The 19,699-nt window shown below is 38.9% G+C and overlaps 1 protein-coding gene across 1 annotated transcript in view; it reads right to left on the reverse strand.

The window, feature by feature from the left end:
• sspo (SCO-spondin) overlaps positions 1 to 19,699 on the reverse strand; it is a 92,653-nt gene that overhangs the window by 65,449 nt on the left and 7,505 nt on the right. The window contains exons 9-32 of the mRNA XM_053237585.1: positions 19,459 to 19,544; positions 18,891 to 19,016; positions 18,597 to 18,753; positions 17,985 to 18,225; positions 17,353 to 17,494; positions 17,007 to 17,133; positions 16,194 to 16,366; positions 14,542 to 14,760; positions 13,879 to 14,044; positions 13,451 to 13,703; positions 10,368 to 10,545; positions 9,338 to 9,432; positions 8,505 to 8,761; positions 7,029 to 7,163; positions 6,592 to 6,794; positions 6,349 to 6,476; positions 4,105 to 4,214; positions 3,768 to 3,917; positions 2,572 to 2,665; positions 2,025 to 2,434; positions 1,523 to 1,759; positions 883 to 1,113; positions 440 to 562; positions 164 to 264 (exon numbers count right to left, since the gene is read on the reverse strand). Coding sequence (XP_053093560.1) covers positions 164 to 264; positions 440 to 562; positions 883 to 1,113; positions 1,523 to 1,759; positions 2,025 to 2,434; positions 2,572 to 2,665; positions 3,768 to 3,917; positions 4,105 to 4,214; positions 6,349 to 6,476; positions 6,592 to 6,794; positions 7,029 to 7,163; positions 8,505 to 8,761; positions 9,338 to 9,432; positions 10,368 to 10,545; positions 13,451 to 13,703; positions 13,879 to 14,044; positions 14,542 to 14,760; positions 16,194 to 16,366; positions 17,007 to 17,133; positions 17,353 to 17,494; positions 17,985 to 18,225; positions 18,597 to 18,753; positions 18,891 to 19,016; positions 19,459 to 19,544 — 4,142 coding nt within the window. The remainder of the gene's footprint in view (positions 1 to 163; positions 265 to 439; positions 563 to 882; positions 1,114 to 1,522; positions 1,760 to 2,024; positions 2,435 to 2,571; positions 2,666 to 3,767; positions 3,918 to 4,104; positions 4,215 to 6,348; positions 6,477 to 6,591; positions 6,795 to 7,028; positions 7,164 to 8,504; positions 8,762 to 9,337; positions 9,433 to 10,367; positions 10,546 to 13,450; positions 13,704 to 13,878; positions 14,045 to 14,541; positions 14,761 to 16,193; positions 16,367 to 17,006; positions 17,134 to 17,352; positions 17,495 to 17,984; positions 18,226 to 18,596; positions 18,754 to 18,890; positions 19,017 to 19,458; positions 19,545 to 19,699) is intronic.

Genomic DNA, 19,699 nt, shown 5'->3' on the forward strand with positions numbered 1-19,699 from the left:
CATTAGAAAATGATACTGTAAATGCTGAGATCTCTCTTACAAATATCACGGATATGAATGGTGGCATTTTCATCTCACTTTGCTATAATCATAATGCCATAATGCTAAGCTAAAGATAATCTTCATTTGGTGATATTATATAAATCTGTGTTTTGTTTCATACTGATTTGAAAGGGACACAGGAGCCATCCAAGCAGGTGAACTCAGGACAGGTGTGAGTAGTGTTCCTGTCACCAGGGGGCAGTGGAGAAATACTGGGCTTTCCTGTACATAAAAAGAAGAATGGCGTGAATATATGGTTAAAAAAAAAGTAAAAATTAAAAAAAATACTAAAAATAATAAATTGTGCCAAAATGTATTTGTTTATTTGTTTATTGCTACATAGTTATCCTTTATTGTGTCATGCACAATTTACTTTTGCGGACATTTGCAGACTTACCACACAGCAGTTCGTCCTCTCCTCTGGGACAGTCGGGAACACCGTTACACACACGTGATGTGTTCACACATGTTCTGTTATCACATGAGAAGCTGCCAGGACAGGGTGGGATTCGTGTGGACCCTGGAAGGGAGAAAACAGGAATAAACACCCACCCACAGACGCACGCACAGACACGCATGCACAGACACGCATACACAGACACAGGTAATAGCTAGCCAGTGTATGATACATAGAACCAGATGCAAATTGTCATGCTTTGTTACTGGGACTAACTTTTATTTCATTCATTTATGCATTTTCCTTCCGTTTTTCCTAGCGGGAGTTGCAGTGGCAACAGGTCTTGATCCTCAAAGGGGACCAACTTGAATCTAAACCTGGAAATTCAGCTAAGCATGGCAATGTGAACATGTATTATCAGTGCATGTGAATATGTATCTCACCACAATTGTCCACGCTTTCGTCAGAGGCATCCCGGCAGTGTGGTGTCCCGTCACACAGATGCACATGCTGGACACACTGGTCTCCACTCTGACAGGAGACCTGGTCAGGCCCACAAGCACGAGCACACTGCTGTTCATCACTTCCGTCCAGACAGTCTGTTTCACCATCACAACGCCAAGCCAGTGGTACACACTGACCATTCACACATCCAAACTCATGCTGATTACAGTCTGAAACAGAAATGTAAACTCACAGTGATACAATCTGAAATACAGGAGCTTGAACACTCATTACTTAATTATCTACTGTTATCTGTTATGTGATATTGAAAATCCACTAAACCGGTTAAATTATTTAAGCTGTAGAACATATGTACTGTATACAGATAAGTAAAGTAAAAAAAAAATAATTAGGGATGAACTAGCTGTCTATATTGTGCCAATATTGGCCTGAAATTCTGGACTGGTATCACATCTGCTTCTATGTTACTATGAGGAAGTTGATATCAGATCCTTATCAGGTATTGGCTGATTCTCATATTAAATTTTCTAGTACATTCCAACAAATAATGCTAACCCTAACCCTAACCCTATAATCAGTTAATAATGCATGTATCTTTATGCTCCAGGGTTAAAATACCTTTAACAGGACAGATAACTTCATCAATCCCAGATGGACAGTCCTTACGGCCATCACACACTCTCTCTGCAGGCACACACTGATCACCAGGGCACTGGAACTCTCCCGGAGCACAAACACACCCACGCTCATCGCTAAAGTCTCCACAGTCATCATGACCGTCACAACGATGTAGATAGAGAATGCAGCGTCCGGCTGAACAGCGGAACTCCTGTTCAGCACACACCACTCCACAGTCTGTTTTAGGTAGATTAGGCAGTTAGGGAGACAATGAGTTGTCAACTCATGAGTATCTAATTTAGTATTAGCAACAGTGAAAATATATTCAAGCTCATGAATGTATTTAGCAGTTAATAGAGAATAATTCAATTCAATTCAGTAGAATTTCATTTGTATAGCGCTTTTTTTGTGAGTCAGAATGATAACACGTACAAAAGCTCCAAGCAGAAGTACTACTACTGATTAAAGCATAGCCCTCCATGTTAGACACGTCATTAGTTACCTCGCTCATCTGAGTCATCGGCAAACCCACAGTCCAATCTTCCATCACACACTTTAGCAGCAGACAGACAGCGTCCATTAGCACACTGGAACTCTCCAGACACACACCCTGGGACTACTGGAACTGGAGCACAAAACTCCTCATCGGACTGATCAGCGCAGTCAGGATGGCCATTACAGCGCAGCTCCAGGGGTAAACAGGCTCCTCCAGAGCAGCGGAACTGCTCGGGAGGACAGGTGGTGGGACAAAGCTCATCTGATCCATCTCCACAGTCATCCTCATTATCACAGAGCCAGAGAGAGGGAATACAGCGATGAGAGCCACCGCTACACTGGAACTCTGAATCCAGACAGGGAGCAGTGGGAGGACATGCAGGGCCAGTGCAGTGCCAGGTGCTGTTAGAACAGGAGCTGAGAACACAAGCATACATATCTGGATGATGACATGTTCTGGATGATTATGGGAGCTTTATTATTGTTATTATTTAAGCCTAAGATCATAAGTACACAATAACGTATTAGCGTCATAATAATATTTTTAGACTGACCAGTTCTGGCAGTGTTGAGTTACAACAGCTCCAGGAGGAAACAGTGAGCCATCCCACTCACACGGGCAATCAGAAGGAGAAATACAGCTGTCGCCTGCAGTGGGAAGAGTACAATTAGGTGTTATTCAAAACAAACAGATGTCACATGCTAAGCCAACATATGTATATACAGTATATCATATTTTCCCTACAATAAGTTACACAAGAGTATAGGATTCACCTTAGTGCAGTTAGCCTAGTGGTGGCTGGTGTACAGATAACATGTCACTGCCATAACTGTATGTCTAACAGCCATGGTTTCTTTTTGGCTACAGTTTAGGGATTTCTGTTTGGTGTGTCAACTCTGCTTTTCGTTACATACATAATAATTATTTTACTTTCAGCTGAATGTTTTAATATTTGCTTTTATATGGCATTAGGCTAGGTTTTTTTTTTTTTTAAACTGTCACATAGACATCACTTTGCTGTATAAACCACAGCACCTGCATAAGAGGCAACGCAAAATGGCTTACAGTTTTCTAAAATAAAACTGTCCTAAGTAAATCTAAAGAGTGAAATTACTACCTAGATGTTCTCGGTTATATATTAAAAAAACACTAACAATGACTTGCAAACTTGAAACAAATACATTTTTAGAGCTTTGAGAAGAAGTTTTATAAATTTAAATATATATGAATATCCTGTACGTACACTTGCTTGTTGGGACAGAATATGAACGGCTTTCATGAATGCTCTGAAGACACTATTAGTGGCTTTAATGGCTGACATCTGGTTCTTTGCAAGTTATGAATTATTGTCACTACTTCTTTTAGTAAATAATAAACTTTTTACTTTTACTAGTGATGAAAACATAATGTCTGACAAACATATTTTGACACAGTTACATTGGTTTTCTGTAACTGATAAAATTACCATTATAACAATGATTGCATGCATGTACAAACACACACTAATACACAAACAGTAGACTGAAGTTCTATTATATAAGTCTTCTTGCTAAATTCATTTTGTTTTTTTGCACAGAGGCAATCTTTTTGTTTAGACGTTTCACATAAATGAAATGAAATGAAAAAATATAGTGTGTATGAACCACATACATTGTTAATACCAGAATATTATATTTGTTTGAGAATTTATCACAGCTGTAGCAACAATTTAAAAAAAACTAAGTATGAAAAATGAAATAATGTCCTGACCGTGGCGGACGGTGCCCTGAGGGCAAAAGCAGCCCTCCACACAGGATAGGGCCCTGCAGTGAGAGTCAGCACTAGGAGAGCTTCCAGGACAGACATCAGAGCAAGCAGAACCACAGGCTTCATAAACCAAACCATCCTCACATTGCAGGGCTAGAGAGATAGAACAACAGAGAGAGAGAGAGAGAACAAATTCAGTCAAATGCAGTGATTTTGAATTGACCTATGGATAATAAAAGGTAGGATTAAGCCTGAACACTGTACAGTATTTGTATAAAAAGCTTTGCATTTGTATTTCAGTGTGTTTTTGGAATAGGGATAGTGGTGCACTCATACTTACGACAAAGCTCTTGAGATCTCCAGCGAATGTAGACTCCTCTGCGGTTACACTCCTCAGCATAGGCAGCGATGGCTGTGCAAAGACACTCACAGTCTCCTCCTGAATCACAGCTACATCATATAGACAGATATTTTGAGCTGTAGAACCACACTCATTATAACACATTCATGGAAATTGCTTGCATCTTCTATAAAGCAATGATGGAGAATATAGCAGTGGCTTGTGTCAAAACTCATGATGTTTCATGTTTTTACATGATAGAAAGCCTGGGGCATGGTGGCTTAGTGGTTAGCATGGTACCCATATACCTCTGGGGTTGGGGGTTAAGATTTCCACCTGCACCCTGTGTGTGCAGAGTTTGCATATTCTCCCTGTTCTTTGGAAGTTTCCTCCTCCAGTCCAAAGACTGATGCATTTTTAGGCTGATTGGCATCTCTAAATTATCCCAAGTGTGTGAATGGGTGTATGAGTACATGTGCGATTGTGCCCTGTGGTGAGTTGGCACCATATCCAGTGTGTCCACCCCCATGTAGGATAAGCGGTACAGAAAATGGATGGATGATACAGAGACTATCCCTTCGTTATCATTGGGATGACTGAGCAAGTTTGATATTATAATTAAGTTATTTTGTTTTTTACTAACAGCACTCTGGTGATATGTTGTAGAAAGTATAAATAGCGTTTCATAACAGTGTTATAAATTTAAATTTTATTAGCACTTTAGTTTGAAGCATTAAAATCAGCCATTTGGCTGGCAAACATGAGCTTCATAAAGAAGCGAAGTTTTATTGGAGTTTTAATAGTTTTGAATACAAATAGAGCACTGGCATTTCAGTTGAGGATAATGCACTTCCAACTCCTATAAGGCGTAGGTACAGTAAATACACCTCCCAAAATGTAAATACATGACAGATGGACACTATATACACAAAAATACTTCCTGAATGTGCATTCTGAATAGACACACTAATAAAAGAAGTTAAGGTTAAAATATTACATAGATCAGTCTGAAACAGTTGACTCTTAATGGTATCTGAGGTTTCTTCTTTTTTTGCACACAAAGACAAAGCAATATACGTCACAAAAAATTATCATATCACAGGTTTTGACTCTAACATAGGCTTAAGCCTTACATCCTCCATTGCGCTATAAAATATTCATGAAATGCTAATGAAAGTGTTCATAAAGAAAAAGCTACCATTTTCTCTATATCCAGCCCTGTCCCTCAGCACCTTTAGCTCAACTACATACATATAAACAATTTCAGTTAGAGCTTGGGAAGTCCATTGTGTCCACTGAACATGGACTCCTGAAATAGAATTGAATACCATAGTTCACGGTTCATGGTTGATCCATGATATATAATCTGAATTTAAGGGCGTGAATACATATGCAAGCCACTGTCTATATATGGTAAAACCATAATTTAAAAAAAATGTTTCTTGGTCATGAACTGCAATCTGGTTGTGTTTTGTAAGTGATATTTGTTCATGAATACATACAGTATATATATGATCAGTTTGTGCATTCAGTTTGTGCATACACTTTTACATAATACATGGTTCAAGCCCTAATGTGAGTACAGTGCTGCATTTATAAGCCACTGATACAATGTCTGTATGAATACAGTATAAGGAAGTGGACAGTGACAGCTGTTTTAAACTCGAAGTGAATGGGGCTTTGAGATCGAATATATTTATATGTACAAGGTTAGATGGTGATAAAATGCTTGTGTAACTGGGCAGATGTAAAATGACAACAAGAGGACTTCAGTAATTGGATTCATGCTAGCCTTATCTCAGTCCAGTTCCTGTCCACCACAACTGACAAAGCTTCAACACTATTTTTTTACCACTGAGAACAACAACAAATTGCATGTGGTATTGTGATATTATACAGGCCCGTTCTCAAAGGAATCTCTAAATGTGGCTTTAAGTCATCATTGATGAGGACATAAGAAACCATCACATTCATCAAGCTCCAATACCCAGCATAACATCACTAGAAATTAACGTCATTTAAAGCAAGTACCAATAAACATTTGGGTGACATGGATTTTATTTTATTACTTTTATTACTTGTTAGCCATATTAGCCACATGGCTTTGGTGCAAAACTAACGCAGCTCTTGGCTGATCAACTATATTTAGGGCAAGGGAAAGCTTGTGCAAATTAGATTTTTTTCATTTTATCATCAAGCTGCTTCTTCATCAAAAACCCTAAACGAAATTCTTTCATTACTTACCCACAAGCGTCAAAGACACACCAATCATAGTACTGCTGGTGAGGCACTTCAGCATGACATGAGGCAAATAGCTCTTGGGTAATCACTGCACACTTCTTCTTTGCCCAGCTCACTCTATGAGGATTAATCTAAAAAGAGGATAGAGTGTTCTAAGTGTTCTAAGTGTTCTAAGCTTTACATGTTTAATATTTATAATGGAGCTGAAGTGGCAGAAATGGCACGGAAAGAGTCAAGTTCACTCACGTTGCAGGGGTCACGCAGGTCTTGCTCGGAGACATCAGGACAGGATGGGCTAACCTTCCAGGAGTTCCCAAACAGCTCTGGTGTGGACTCCACTATTCCTTGCCTTGTGGTGAAGTCATTCTCTGTGTCTCCATCAAAGTTCCCGCACAAACCCCCAACCCGGCCTCGCAAGTGGGGTTCCAACCGTACATAGACACGCATGCCTTTTCCCAGAGCACCATTTAGAAAAACGAGAACATCTGTTTGTCCTACTTTAATATTACTAAACAGTATGCACACTACAATCAAGAAAAGACACTACAGGTTAAGGTGAATAGGATATTTTTAAACAAGAGACATCACAATTGATCTTCACCAGTTCTTTGACGATATTATTACAAGTATTTTTTTGTATTTGAACTTTTTTTCAGAAATTGATAATTAATTAATGCAAATACCTCCATCCCAAAGAAGCGTAATGCCAAGTCGAGACGAGAGAGACACAAACAGACCGATGTTCTCCAGCACTAAGCCACTGCCTGAGTAAGACTTGGGAAGAGTCACAGGCATGCCGTTTACTGTCACAGCCTTTCCTGAAGAAAGTGAACACAAAGAACTGTCATACATTTTGTGTGAAAAACAGTTTGTGTAAAAACTTCCCATCACATATCTGACCCGATATAAAAAACGAATTAAGATAGCCAGTTTAGTTAAATCATAATGGGCTCTATATTTGGTGGTGTCATCCAAAAGAGGTTGATAATCATGAATGGGGCATTGGTGTGTATTCTCTATATTTTCAGAACAGTTGGGTCAGTGGGATTGGGTTAGAATAAATACATTATTTAAAAAAAAAAATCTAATCAAATCAGCTCCTGTGTGTGACAAAGTGTTTATATCAGCTAATTCCTCATCTCAGCGCTGGCAGTAAATTTGGCGAGTTTGGTGCTTAATTCAGTTTTGTTAGTAGTTTTATTGATTGTGTTAATTACATATTTCATGCATAATGACTAATCAGTTGTTTGATTCATCTTAAATAACCACAACTGAGTTATTTTTTTCCAGATAAAAAAAGATTCAGTCAGTTGTTTGGAGTGTAAAGTGATTTTCATCCAATTAAGTTGGATGAAACTATTTTTAGAGGAAAAGTGAGCTGTAATGGGACTGGGCTTTTAAGCCTTAACCTGAAGTATACTATATGGCCAAAAGTTGTGGACACCTGACCAATCACATCCATATGTGCTTGCTGAACATCCCATAATAGATTTAGTCCACTTTGCTGTTATAATAAGCTCCACTCTTCTGGGAACGCTTTCAACTAGATTTTGGAGTGTGGCTGTGGGGTTTGCTCATTCAACCACAAGAGCATTAGTGAGGTCAGGCACTGATGTCAGGTGGGGAGGTCTGGGGTGCAGTCGACCTTCCAGTTCATCCCAATGGTGTTCAGGGGGGTTGAGGTCAGGGTTCTGTGCAGGACACTCGAGTTCTTCCAAATCTTGGAAAATCATCTTACTTTGTGTACATGTACATTGTCATGTCAGGTTTGGGTCCCTTAGTTCCAGTGAAGGGAAATTTCAATGCAACAGCATACAAAGACATTCTAGACAATTGTTTGCTTCAAACGTCATGGCATCAATTTGGGGAAGAGCCACATATGGGTGTGAAGGTCTCTATGTGCCAACAGATATCAAATCTCACAACTTTTACGGTGCTACTCCACCCATGATGGCAAAGTTAGGTTCATTTCTAATCACCAAAAAAGCAACTGGGTGAGAAGGAGAAAAAAATTAGTTTATGCTCAATCAAATGACACTTGTGCCTAGAGGTGTTAAACCAGAGTAGAATCAGTGTGCTGAGATTTAACAAATCAACTCATAAACTAGACTCCTTTTCAACATCTAAATTTTGTGTAGTGAGAAAATTGAGAGGCTGACCCCTGAGCAGGTGAATGGCAGTGTTGCCGATGCTCAGTGTGACAGATTTGGTGCAGGTGACCCCAGTGCTGCCGCAGGGTACGTTCTCTGCAGTCACGCTGAACAGACCTTCTTTCTCCTGCACCAGCATGTACTCACAGTCTCCCAGGAAGGAGAAACAGCGACCGTCAAAGGTCACATAATGTGGGTCGCCCGTAGCTATGCATGTTCCAGCGCACAGTGACTGGGTGCAGTGCCATCGACGCTGCTTACATACACTGCAGATAAAAGAAGAGTACAACATGGTGAAGTCTACAAAATGATTTTAAAAAGAAACTCATAGATATTTAAAAAAAAAAAAAACTGGCAAATCTTGCGCAATCTTGCTGTAGTTCTTTCGGGTTTGATACCTGATGCATATGTAATTATGTCTTTTATGTGTGTGTGTGTGTGTTTTCACACGATTAATTTATTTGCATATGTTAATTTTTCATATGTAGGGCATTTACTTTTATTTTTCACATGTGATTTCTCACATGAACAATTCTTTTTCTAATGTGATTACATATTATTCACATGATGCCACATGTTTACTTGAATTCACAGTGCAGTTTCAAGGCATAACGTTGAAATGCATCATCATATGTTTTTCATATGTGATCATATATTATGCAGATGTGAAATGTGTCATTTTCTAAACAATGGATGTAAAATGTTATTAGCAATAATGTCTCTAATCATATAACTGAATATACAAGTGAATGCGTCAGTCTCTTAGTTTGCTGGAAACGTGACACTATGATATTGTTTGTAATTGAATCACTTAAGCCATCCTCAGTGGGCAGAATGCTCACCATGTGTTGCAGTCTTTAGAAATGGTATCATTTGTGAAGAAGAGCCTGCCATTGTGGTGACATGGACATTCATCAGGAGACACACACTGATCATCCTATGGAGAAAAAAACCCATGATATACATGTAGATGAGATTAAAAAAAAAAAAAAAAGCCACCAATTTTTTTAAATGATTATTATTTTTAACAGTAGAATGCTGCTCCACCAGTTACAGGGTGGTTATGGGAAAGTACACATCTTAGCTTGGCTGTAACACAATCATCATAGCAGCAGGGTTTGGAAAGTTTTTAACTCACAGTATTCTTTGTTCCCATGATGCTTGTGCATGATTGTACAAAGCTTTCAATGAAGTGTAAAACATTATGCTAAGTAGAAATTGTACCACATCAGCACTTTCATAGCAGTAAAGTTGGATTAAACTCCTAGACCACAACAATGTTAACCATTACAGTTGACCCAGTACAGTGTCATTCTTAAATCTGTACAAAATGATGCTCTGTAGACCATGTGCCATAGTTTCACATGGATGTAATGGTTGAAATAAGCAGTTGCACATGTTATAGAAGGCAAAGCAACACTGAACCAGGAAATTCTCATATTTTTGCTAATATTTTATGCTTATATTTTGTAATACAAAAAATTATTGTGGATAAAGTGAATTGAAAGCATTTAACACTGCTATATAATGCGTTTCACTGTGTTTCAGCAATTAAAATTGCTATATAATGACTTCTTTTTAAGCATTTACTTACAGATATTGTCCAGGGCTGTTTGTAGCAGCTCAGAAAAAACACAACTACAGTAACACTAGCAGGATGAAATGTATACTAATAGGAGATATGCACTGAAACAATATATATTATTAATATATTAGATTTAAGTCAGTGCACCTTATAAACTGTGAGAGTTAGACCCCTGGAAAGCAGGCTTACTGCTTTGTAGATCATGTAGATGTCAGCATTATTATTATTGCATAATAGCCCTGGTTAAGCGGATATATTTGAAAAAACTAATGAAAGAGCAGACACACCAAGAGCACAGTTCCCTCAGGACAGACACAGCCATAGACGGGCTCTGCACAGGACCCCTTGTCCAGATTAGAGCAGGTCCTCAGACAAGATCGAGGGGAGAAGACCAGAGAGCCTGGACATTCTGTAACCTCAGGGCAGGTGTGATCAGTACAGTTCCACACACCGTGTCCACACACACTACAGAGAGAAAAACACACAGCAAGATTGAAGTTCCTATTAAGTGATGATCAGCGTACTGAAACTTACTTAATGCTGTTAAGACATAAACTCAAGGTCTGCATAGGACGAATATGGCCCCCTGTCTAATTTTATTTGGCCTGTGCAAATGTTTTTAAATTTAGAACAGTACTGTAATAGCCACAGAGTACAGTGATATGATTACCTATGAATCACCAGTAACATATGCACAATCATTATTCTCCAAATAAACAAGTCTATCTACCTGCAAAGAATGAGAAAAATGTTTAAGGAGGGAGAAACAGAAACTGAAAAATGGTTTGCTCTTAGGAGAGATAAAGCAATGTGATTTCTTTCCAAAGAAACAAAAATGTTAGTATGGCGCAAGCAGAAACTGAGTTTAACCTGACTAGCCCCAAGAGTCTACTTGGAAAAGAAAAAAAGAAAAAGAAAGGAAAAAATGTAATGGGTTATTGGAACTCTTCATGGACTAGTTCTTTATATTTTGATATAGTCTAGGACTAAATGAATATATATATATATATATATATATATATATATATATATATATATATATATATATATATATGTGTGTGTGTGTGTGTGTGTGTGTGTGTGTATGTATATATATTTCATTTAGTCCTATATATCCTATTCATATATATATATATATATATATATATATATATATATATATATATATATATATATATATATGTATATGAATAGGATATGTATGATATATATGACATATATCAATCATTTAGATATTTTGTGAGTGAAACATAAATGAAATATCTGCTGAAGTGAAGAACAAAAACTGCTTATGCAATGTCACAATCTAATGAGAATTATTATATTGCATCACTTTATCTGGTATGATCCAACATACCATGGCATTAGACAATAACCAATAAAATATGCGTTTCTTACGTGCACTTGTGCTCATACACACACCAAAAAAAAAATAAAAAATTGGCATGTCTTCACTAGCACTTAGGTCTAGACATTGTGTTCCATGTAATGAGATAAAAAAGCTGCAATGAAGTCAACCTATCCCGAGGAGAAACGCAGCGGGCTATAGAGTGACTTCATCAGAGCTCTCCTACCTCAGGAACGCTCAGGAGTCACTAACGATCTTGTAATTGCTGTATATTAGTGACTGATTTAATCCTTTTCATAAATAAGTCAGTTTGCTAAGAAACGTGTTCTATTTTCTGGCATCATAAGGCCAGATATGATAAGGATAGTAGATAATAGAGCCAGGTAAAAGTTTAACCCACTACACTACAACCTTTCAATCATTAGCCAAACGATGGAATCAAAAAGGGCAAACAAACTCCATAGGGATTCATTCATATCTTTCAACCTTTGACACAAAACCAATTTCATAGCAGACACTTGCTGTCATATATTTAATATGACTTGTAACATGTAATCCAAGGTTACGAAAGGATCTATCTACCTTCCTGGCATTTAAAATGAGGGGCATGTATAATATTTCACAAGCATAAAAAAATGAAACGTGCTGAAATATGGTGTATGCTGAGTCGTTGTGTCTGTTATCAAGGAAAAGATAAAAAGTTACCTTTAGATGGTAATAAAAACTTATCATAAACATGTTATCACAGAGAAACTAGGATAAGCCTCTTTTTCTCTTTTTCTCTCTATCTTCCAGTCATATATTTGGGCGAAGGGGTGAGACCCACCAGCCATTCCATTCCAACAGTCTAACGCCTAGAGCTCTTGTTTTAGCATTGGGCCCCTAAATTATCCTTCCCTTACAGCACCCCTGAGATGATATGTTTGTGACATATATTACAACTGGAGTTGTGATTCTTGGCTCAAGCCTAGTGACGGTGCATTAAAACTATGCAATACGTAATGAATAATGATAGAGTAAGGCAACTGTACAGCATGTACTTTATGAGCACTGTTACATTTCCCTGCGGTGTGTGGACGTGAGTGTGTGCATGCAAAACTAGACCATAAATGAACAAAAATGTTTCAGCAGACAGTTGGTACCTTTTTTCTAATTAAAGAGCATTAAAATATTTCAATACTGGAGTCTATCATTTTAAATATTGCTCATATTATACACATTTCTTTCCAAATGATTAACAGATTTCCAAATGATAGATAGATAGATACATAGATAGATAGATAGATAGATAGATGCTCTAACTGCAATTAAATCACACTATGGTCTGGTTGGAATAGGGATGTAACTGAATGTGAATATATTATTTGAATACAGATATGCATTATTTGCATTATTTGCATTATTATTTATTTTAGAAACCTTGTCAGAAAGATTAACAGGGCATCTGGTTGAGAACAGAGGTGTACATCAGGACTGGGATCCCACAGACATCAACAACAAAAAAAAAGTCATGCAAATGATAAGTTTTTACCTCCATGGAGGTGTGAGTGAGTTGTCAGATACACTATATGGCCAAAAGTTTGTGGACATCTGACCATTACACCTACATGTGGTTCTTCCCCAAACTGTTGCAGCAAATTTGAAAACACACTATTGTATAGAATGTCTTTGTATTCTGTAGCATTACAGTTTCCCTTCACTGGAACTAATGGGCCCAAACCTGTTCCAGCATGACAATGCCCCTGTGCACAAAGCGAGCTCCATGAAGACATGGTTTGTGAAGGTTGGTGTGGAAGAACTCAAGAGGCCTGGACAGAGTCCTGATCTCAACTCCACTGAACACATTTGGGTTTGGGTTTAAATGCTAATAGAGATACAGATACAGAATATTTGGAGTACATTTCCCTAGCTTGGAAGCTTGTTTGCTTTGTTCCGCACCTTAGTATGATTGCTACCTAAACAAACTCCACCAGAGAAGGTAAAAAGATACTGCACTTATGAAAAGCTCTATTTTTCCCATACCAGGTATTGCAGTTGATCTGCAAAGAGCTTCCTGGCCGATAGACAACTCCAGCATGAACACATGGGCACATGCTGACTGGCACACACTGGCCCTGGTCATCCTGTGCCAGACCTGCGGGACACTGGCAGCCTGGTACACAGCTCCGAGCACCTGCATCCACTTGGCAGCTCCAGTTCTGCTGCAGGTCAGTACATGAGCCTCCACATGGCTGGCCACACTCTTGATACACCTGACCCCCAGAACACTGCATCGCTGGGTGGAGAAAAATAGAGATTAATAAAATAAGTGATGCTCATTTAATAATGGTGCTACTGTTGTTTTTTTTCCACTTCCTATAATTGACCATTTCGACACAATCTGAAGATTGCATTCAACAGTCATGCTTCGTTGTCAAGTGTCAAAGCTAGGTGAAGGTGTAAGCTCTTACGGCAGAAGGTGTGGTTTCTCCAGCTCACTAGCACCCCCTCCTGCGCACAGTGTAGAGCATAGGCAGTGAGGATAGTACACTGACACTGCATGTGCGCGGTGCAGCTACACACCTCGCTCAGACACTGGCGCATGTACGGCTCCCGCTCCACCACGTCATGACAGTTCTGAGAGAGGGACGAGAGACTTATAGTCAGCGATTTTGGCTGAGGTTAGCTATAGCTAGCTGTTTTATAACTCAAAATTGAAACAACTACATGCTTTTCCAATATTTTCTCCAAAATCATATCCTAAATACACATGACCACACACAACTTTCAAAGCTAGTGTAGGTGGCAACGCTTTCTAAATTAACAGTTAATGTGATGAACAGGCAAATAGAGACGTTCCCTTGCTCTGACTGGTTAAATGTTTGTGGTCCATTTGTATTTTCTCCTATTTACAGAACCTGGACCACTACAGACTCCACAGCTGCCAGAATGTGAGCAAAGTAAGCACTTGTAAGCCTTGTAATTCCTTGCATATACTTCTAAGCTTACCATTTGTAATTTTTATTAGCCATTCACACTGATAGATTATTTTTTCAACTGCTTATCAGGTAATACAACTCTGGCAACAATTGACAAACCCAGACTCCTGAACTGTGTCATAAATCCATGTTAACCTGAAACACAGGACTGTGGATGACAGCACAGACACTCTCTGCATACTCTCTGCGCTGGGTGTAGGTGTTACAGGGGTCTGAGGTCACTGCTGAGGGCAAATTGCATGATCCAAGACTAAACTTTGCGACGAAGGACGTCACACTGTTCTCAATGTCCCCATCTGGTGTGGTGAAGTCATCGTGTTGATTCCAAGTCAGTGTTCCACACAGACCTCTCACCTGTTATAGTGCACAAACACACAAACAGATTTGGAGACTTAAGTCCAAATGTTACAATAATATGTATGTGGAGAAAGTTAGTGGTATTCAGAGTGGGGTTATGCACATGCTTAAATCGATTTTCTTAATTCAATGCCCTGTTCAGATTAAGCAAATATCCCGTGGGTAGCAGGTCACATTTTTTTTTTCTTGCTGTCAACAGACAGTTTAATAATCAATGAAAATGAACCATAGTTGTAATTATCAAATCACTGCAAATTTAACTATATGGTTTAAACTCTCATTATTTAGCAGCTAATAAAAGTGCACTTGATCCAGCACATCCTATTATTTAGCTTCTTTAATATTTTGCATGACAATTAATGGTGCACACGACTTAATACAGCCATGAGCTGCTAAATAAAGGTCATGAATGTGTAATGAGTGTGTGTGGGATGTAGGCTAATTTATCACGCTTTTAACTTGCTATTTTCAGTATAAAAACTGTCAGCCAGAGTGCTGAAATTAATACTGTTCGCTCAAGCCGATATCACAAGAAAAATCAGCTTAAGACCAACTTTATAGTCATGCATAACTGAGACACTCCTCAATTTTATGCAAACTCTGTCCTGTGCACATAACTCACACACAACTGTCTAAATAGTGCTTAAGTCCATATTTACATCTAAGGTTTGAATCCCGATGTGCTCAATTTCACTATTAACTCCTCACTGCACATGTGTAACTCAACTCTGAATATGGCCCTCAGGCTGTCTGACCTACTGCAATAAACAAAAGGTCCAAAAATTCTCTCATTCTAGCTCTGTCATATAAGTTACAAATGAGGTAACATTAGATACATAAACATTATTACCGATAATCCATTCGTAATTACTAGGTAGGTCACTAGGTAGGCATTTTTATAGCTAGCAACTCTACATTACATTACAGCTCTACATTACTGGCTTTCAAAGTAGTGCTGAATCATCAAGCATATCAGCTTCCACTTTCCGGTGGAAAAAATAACCAAGGCTTCCAGGATGCAAGTGTCCTCTTAAACAGATTGTTTCGCTTATTTAGACACCTGTTACTAAGTACTGTATTCATTCCAAAATTCAATAAGCTCACGAATCATGAACTTACTGGAGTAGGGCCAGATGTTAAGTATGTCACGAAAACAGGAACTGAAATATGCTGCATGTTTTGGTAACATTTCACTCTCTCATTGTAACAAAAGAATGTCCTGGGCTCACTAGCCATAACAGCATAACTGAAAACAGTCTTGGATATTTATGCAAGAGTACACAGTACAGGAAATGGCCATGATCCTTATATTAAGCGTTACTTATTGGTGATTCAATCGCAGTATTGCTAACACTGCAATACAATGCCGTGTCAAACTGTAAAAGAAGATGGCTGAGGTACTTTTTTGATGGAATAATGCCATACTGTACCTTATGAGCGAAGCCTGGCTGCAGAGTGATGAGGATCAGAGGGCCTTCAGTGTGCCACAGCAGCTGAGCCCCAAACACATAGATCATGAGGAAGCTTGAAGATGATCTCCGCACAGCCAGATCAGCCGTTAACACCGGCAAATCCTCTGGCTGTCCATTCAGCATCACAGAACCTCAGAGAGCAGAAGAAACAGAGTAAGAAAGTCAGAGACAGGGGAACAGAAGCATACAGAGTTAAACTGATAAGGTGATGATTAAATGGGTTTCATTCGTATGGTGACTTTAATAAATAGACAGACCAAAAGATGACCAAAAATACATCAGAGACACTTAGATCAGTGTATATGGTGAAAGGTCAGAGATTTAATGACTATAATAATTAAACAAATGGATGGATGGATGGATAAAGGGGTAGATACAGTAGATGGATGCTTAGGGAGGTACACTGAAGAATGAATGTGATGAATGAACAGAGCTTATTGATAGATGACTGGCTGTCTGACTGGTTGGATGGATGGGTGAATATTTAAACAAAACCATAGACAGACTTGAATTTATGGATATAAGTTGAGATATGTGGATAAATAAATGGAAAGACGAATGAAGGATCAATAAATGGATGAATGGATTAGATAGATAAATGGAAGAATGAAAGGGATGAATGGACATAGCTTATCAACTGGATGGATGGATGGATGGATGGAAGGAACTAATAATTTGAACTGAACTAGAGATAGACTAGATACAAGTTGTGCTGCATTGTTAAATAAATGAAAAAATGAATGACAGACCAAAGGCAGATAAGCTGCTCACCTGTGTTAGTGAGGGTGATTGTGGTATGGAGGGCAGTGATGGTTGTCTCCCATGGGCAGCGCATGCCACCTCCCTTTACACACTCCCCGCCTCTGATGGTCACTGCAAGTTTGTTATCCACAAAATCCTATACAAACAGCAATACAGATCAGGTGACCCCAGAAGCCAGTTATGTAAATCACATGTGTTTCAGAAGTTTAAACCTTTGATCTTCTATTTTTTTATTAACCCAGCCTCTGATATTGCACTTCATCTGATAAATGTGCAGTATACTTTCCATAAAAAGTCAAAGAAGCCATAAAGATATGATAATGTGACTGAATCAGCACTGACAGTTGCATCTTACCTCAACGGCTGTGAGCTGACAGTCACCAGTCTGGAGGTTATACTTCTTCTTATCAAAAGTAGTGATTTGCATTGCCCCAATAATACTGCACTGAGCTGCACACCTTTCTGCAGAACACTGCCACTGGCCTGCCTGACACACACTATGAAAGAGAAAGAGAGAGGGAAAGGGAACAGGATAGACAGAATAGCTGAAATTCTGTTTAATACATAGGTATCAATTACTCAATAGATTAACAAAGGTATTAATAATTGCATGGTTCTTATCATGTGATTCTCTTTGTGACCCCTTTTGGTCCTCAAATGTCTGAACAGGGATTTGGCTACAGGTGTAAATTGTAAAAATGTTATCAGGATGCAATAAAGATAAAAGATGTGTGAAGCAACCAGGTCTAATAAAGTCATATTTGTCTTTTACATGTTGTATGAACATTAACTACATTTTGTCTACATTTTGCCTTTGTGCAGACAAAACAAATATGCTAGATTTGTGATCACTGTGCCCACTAAATTGTAAATGTCTTAGCTACTGAAACTGCTCTTCTTTGAGCACAATAATCACATTGATAAAATTAAACCTAGCACAGGGTTTACAGCGTGTCAGTATGTTACTAGGTCTGCCAGTGCACCTACCAGGTGTTACACTTGTGTTTTATAGTGTCTCCTTCCTGATATGTGCGTCGCCTATGGAAGCACGGACAGTGTTCCCGCCGTAAGCATTGGCCGTCATGCAGATAGAGCCCAGGAGGACACTCACAACCCCCAACACACTCCTCCCGACACTGGCCTGATGCTGGAGGAAGAGCTGAGGAGCAGCTGGGGGGACAGGAAGACACGCAGTCTGAGAAAAGCTGACCCCCAGGACACACTCGCTCTGCATGACACATGAAAGGCAAAGAGGGACCAAAAAAGAGCAAGAGGAAGGAAGAAAGCCATAAGAAATAAATAGGTAACAACAGAGAAATCTGGTGTTTAAAACAAACCAATGCTATCCTTAAGGCTGGGTCAGGATACATTTTTTTAATGCCCTTTTAAAGTCATAAACAAAGTGCTAAAGAGAAGGTTTGATGGTGCTACAATGGGGTTTTATCAGTATATTGTATAAAAACCATCTCTTAAAAGCTATTAATTTACCTATAAAATCCTGACTTAATTGTAAGTAAGTAATTATTTGATTGGATAATAATAATAATTGGATCAAATGAGCATTGGTGACTACTTCTGCAAAAGAAATGGGAGCCGTACCACAGAGACCAGGGCCCCTCCAGCTGAGGATGACATGTTGTTGGGCACACTCACGGGCATAGCTAGCGAGCGTATCACACACAGCTGCCTCTCTCTCATTTGCCCCCAAACTGCAGTACACATATAGACAGGTATCGACATAGGGACCTGGATCCACCTGGGGCACAGTAAAAGGATTTAAAGTCACAGTAAAAGGATTTAAAGTCACAGTAAAAGGATTTAAAGTCATTTTTAGTACAAAATGCAGAATTTAAATGTGGACAAGTCTGTGAAGGATTCTAAGAGCTCTCTCACTCGATGATGGCATTGTGAAAAGGGACTCTCCTTGAGCTGGTGACATGTCAATTCTGCCGCTCTACGCAAGCTGATGTCACCTGTAATGTCACAGCTGTGGCCCAACTCCGCCGCATCACTACAGTCCTGGGGATGTTAAGACCATTGGAAACTCAGAGCTTTGGCTTTGTTGAGGACTATATATAGTTTAGTGCAGGGATCATCAATCTTACCTATAATGTGCTGGTTTGGATGCAGGTTTTCATTTTAACTAAATAAGATCCACTAGTTGTTTGAAGCCCAAAATAAGTTGGAATCAGATGTGGCTTCTTCTTCATTCTAATGAAAACCTGCAGCCACACCATCCCTTTGCAGATAAGACTGGTGACCCCTGGTATAGTGCAAGAACTAAAAGCATACTGAAAGTATATACACTAGAACCTCAGAGTGACCAGATAATACTTAGCGTACATAGTTTGCATTAGCTTTCTAATCAATCTTCAAAGGCTGATTGCAAATCTCCTTTGCAAAGAAATGACTGTCAACAAGTGAATAAGAATAGAGGAGTTTGTTTCAGGGTAATAACTACCTCTGTCTCTTGGTTTGAAACACGCCACGAATTTCCAAAGCTGGCAGCATACTGTGATACACTTCCACTCCTACTGGTGAAGTCATCTGTATCAATATAAGATCAAATAAAATAAAATATATATTTCATGAAATATATTTCACATTTGAGTCTCAACAGTCTGAACAGCACTGGACCAAGCACACAGTACTGGGGATCACCAGTATCCCAGGCAGAAAGTAGAAGATCCAGTTATAGAAGG

Source organism: Pangasianodon hypophthalmus, chromosome 1, assembly GCF_027358585.1.
Source record: "Pangasianodon hypophthalmus isolate fPanHyp1 chromosome 1, fPanHyp1.pri, whole genome shotgun sequence".
Lineage (NCBI taxonomy): Eukaryota > Metazoa > Chordata > Actinopteri > Siluriformes > Pangasiidae > Pangasianodon > Pangasianodon hypophthalmus.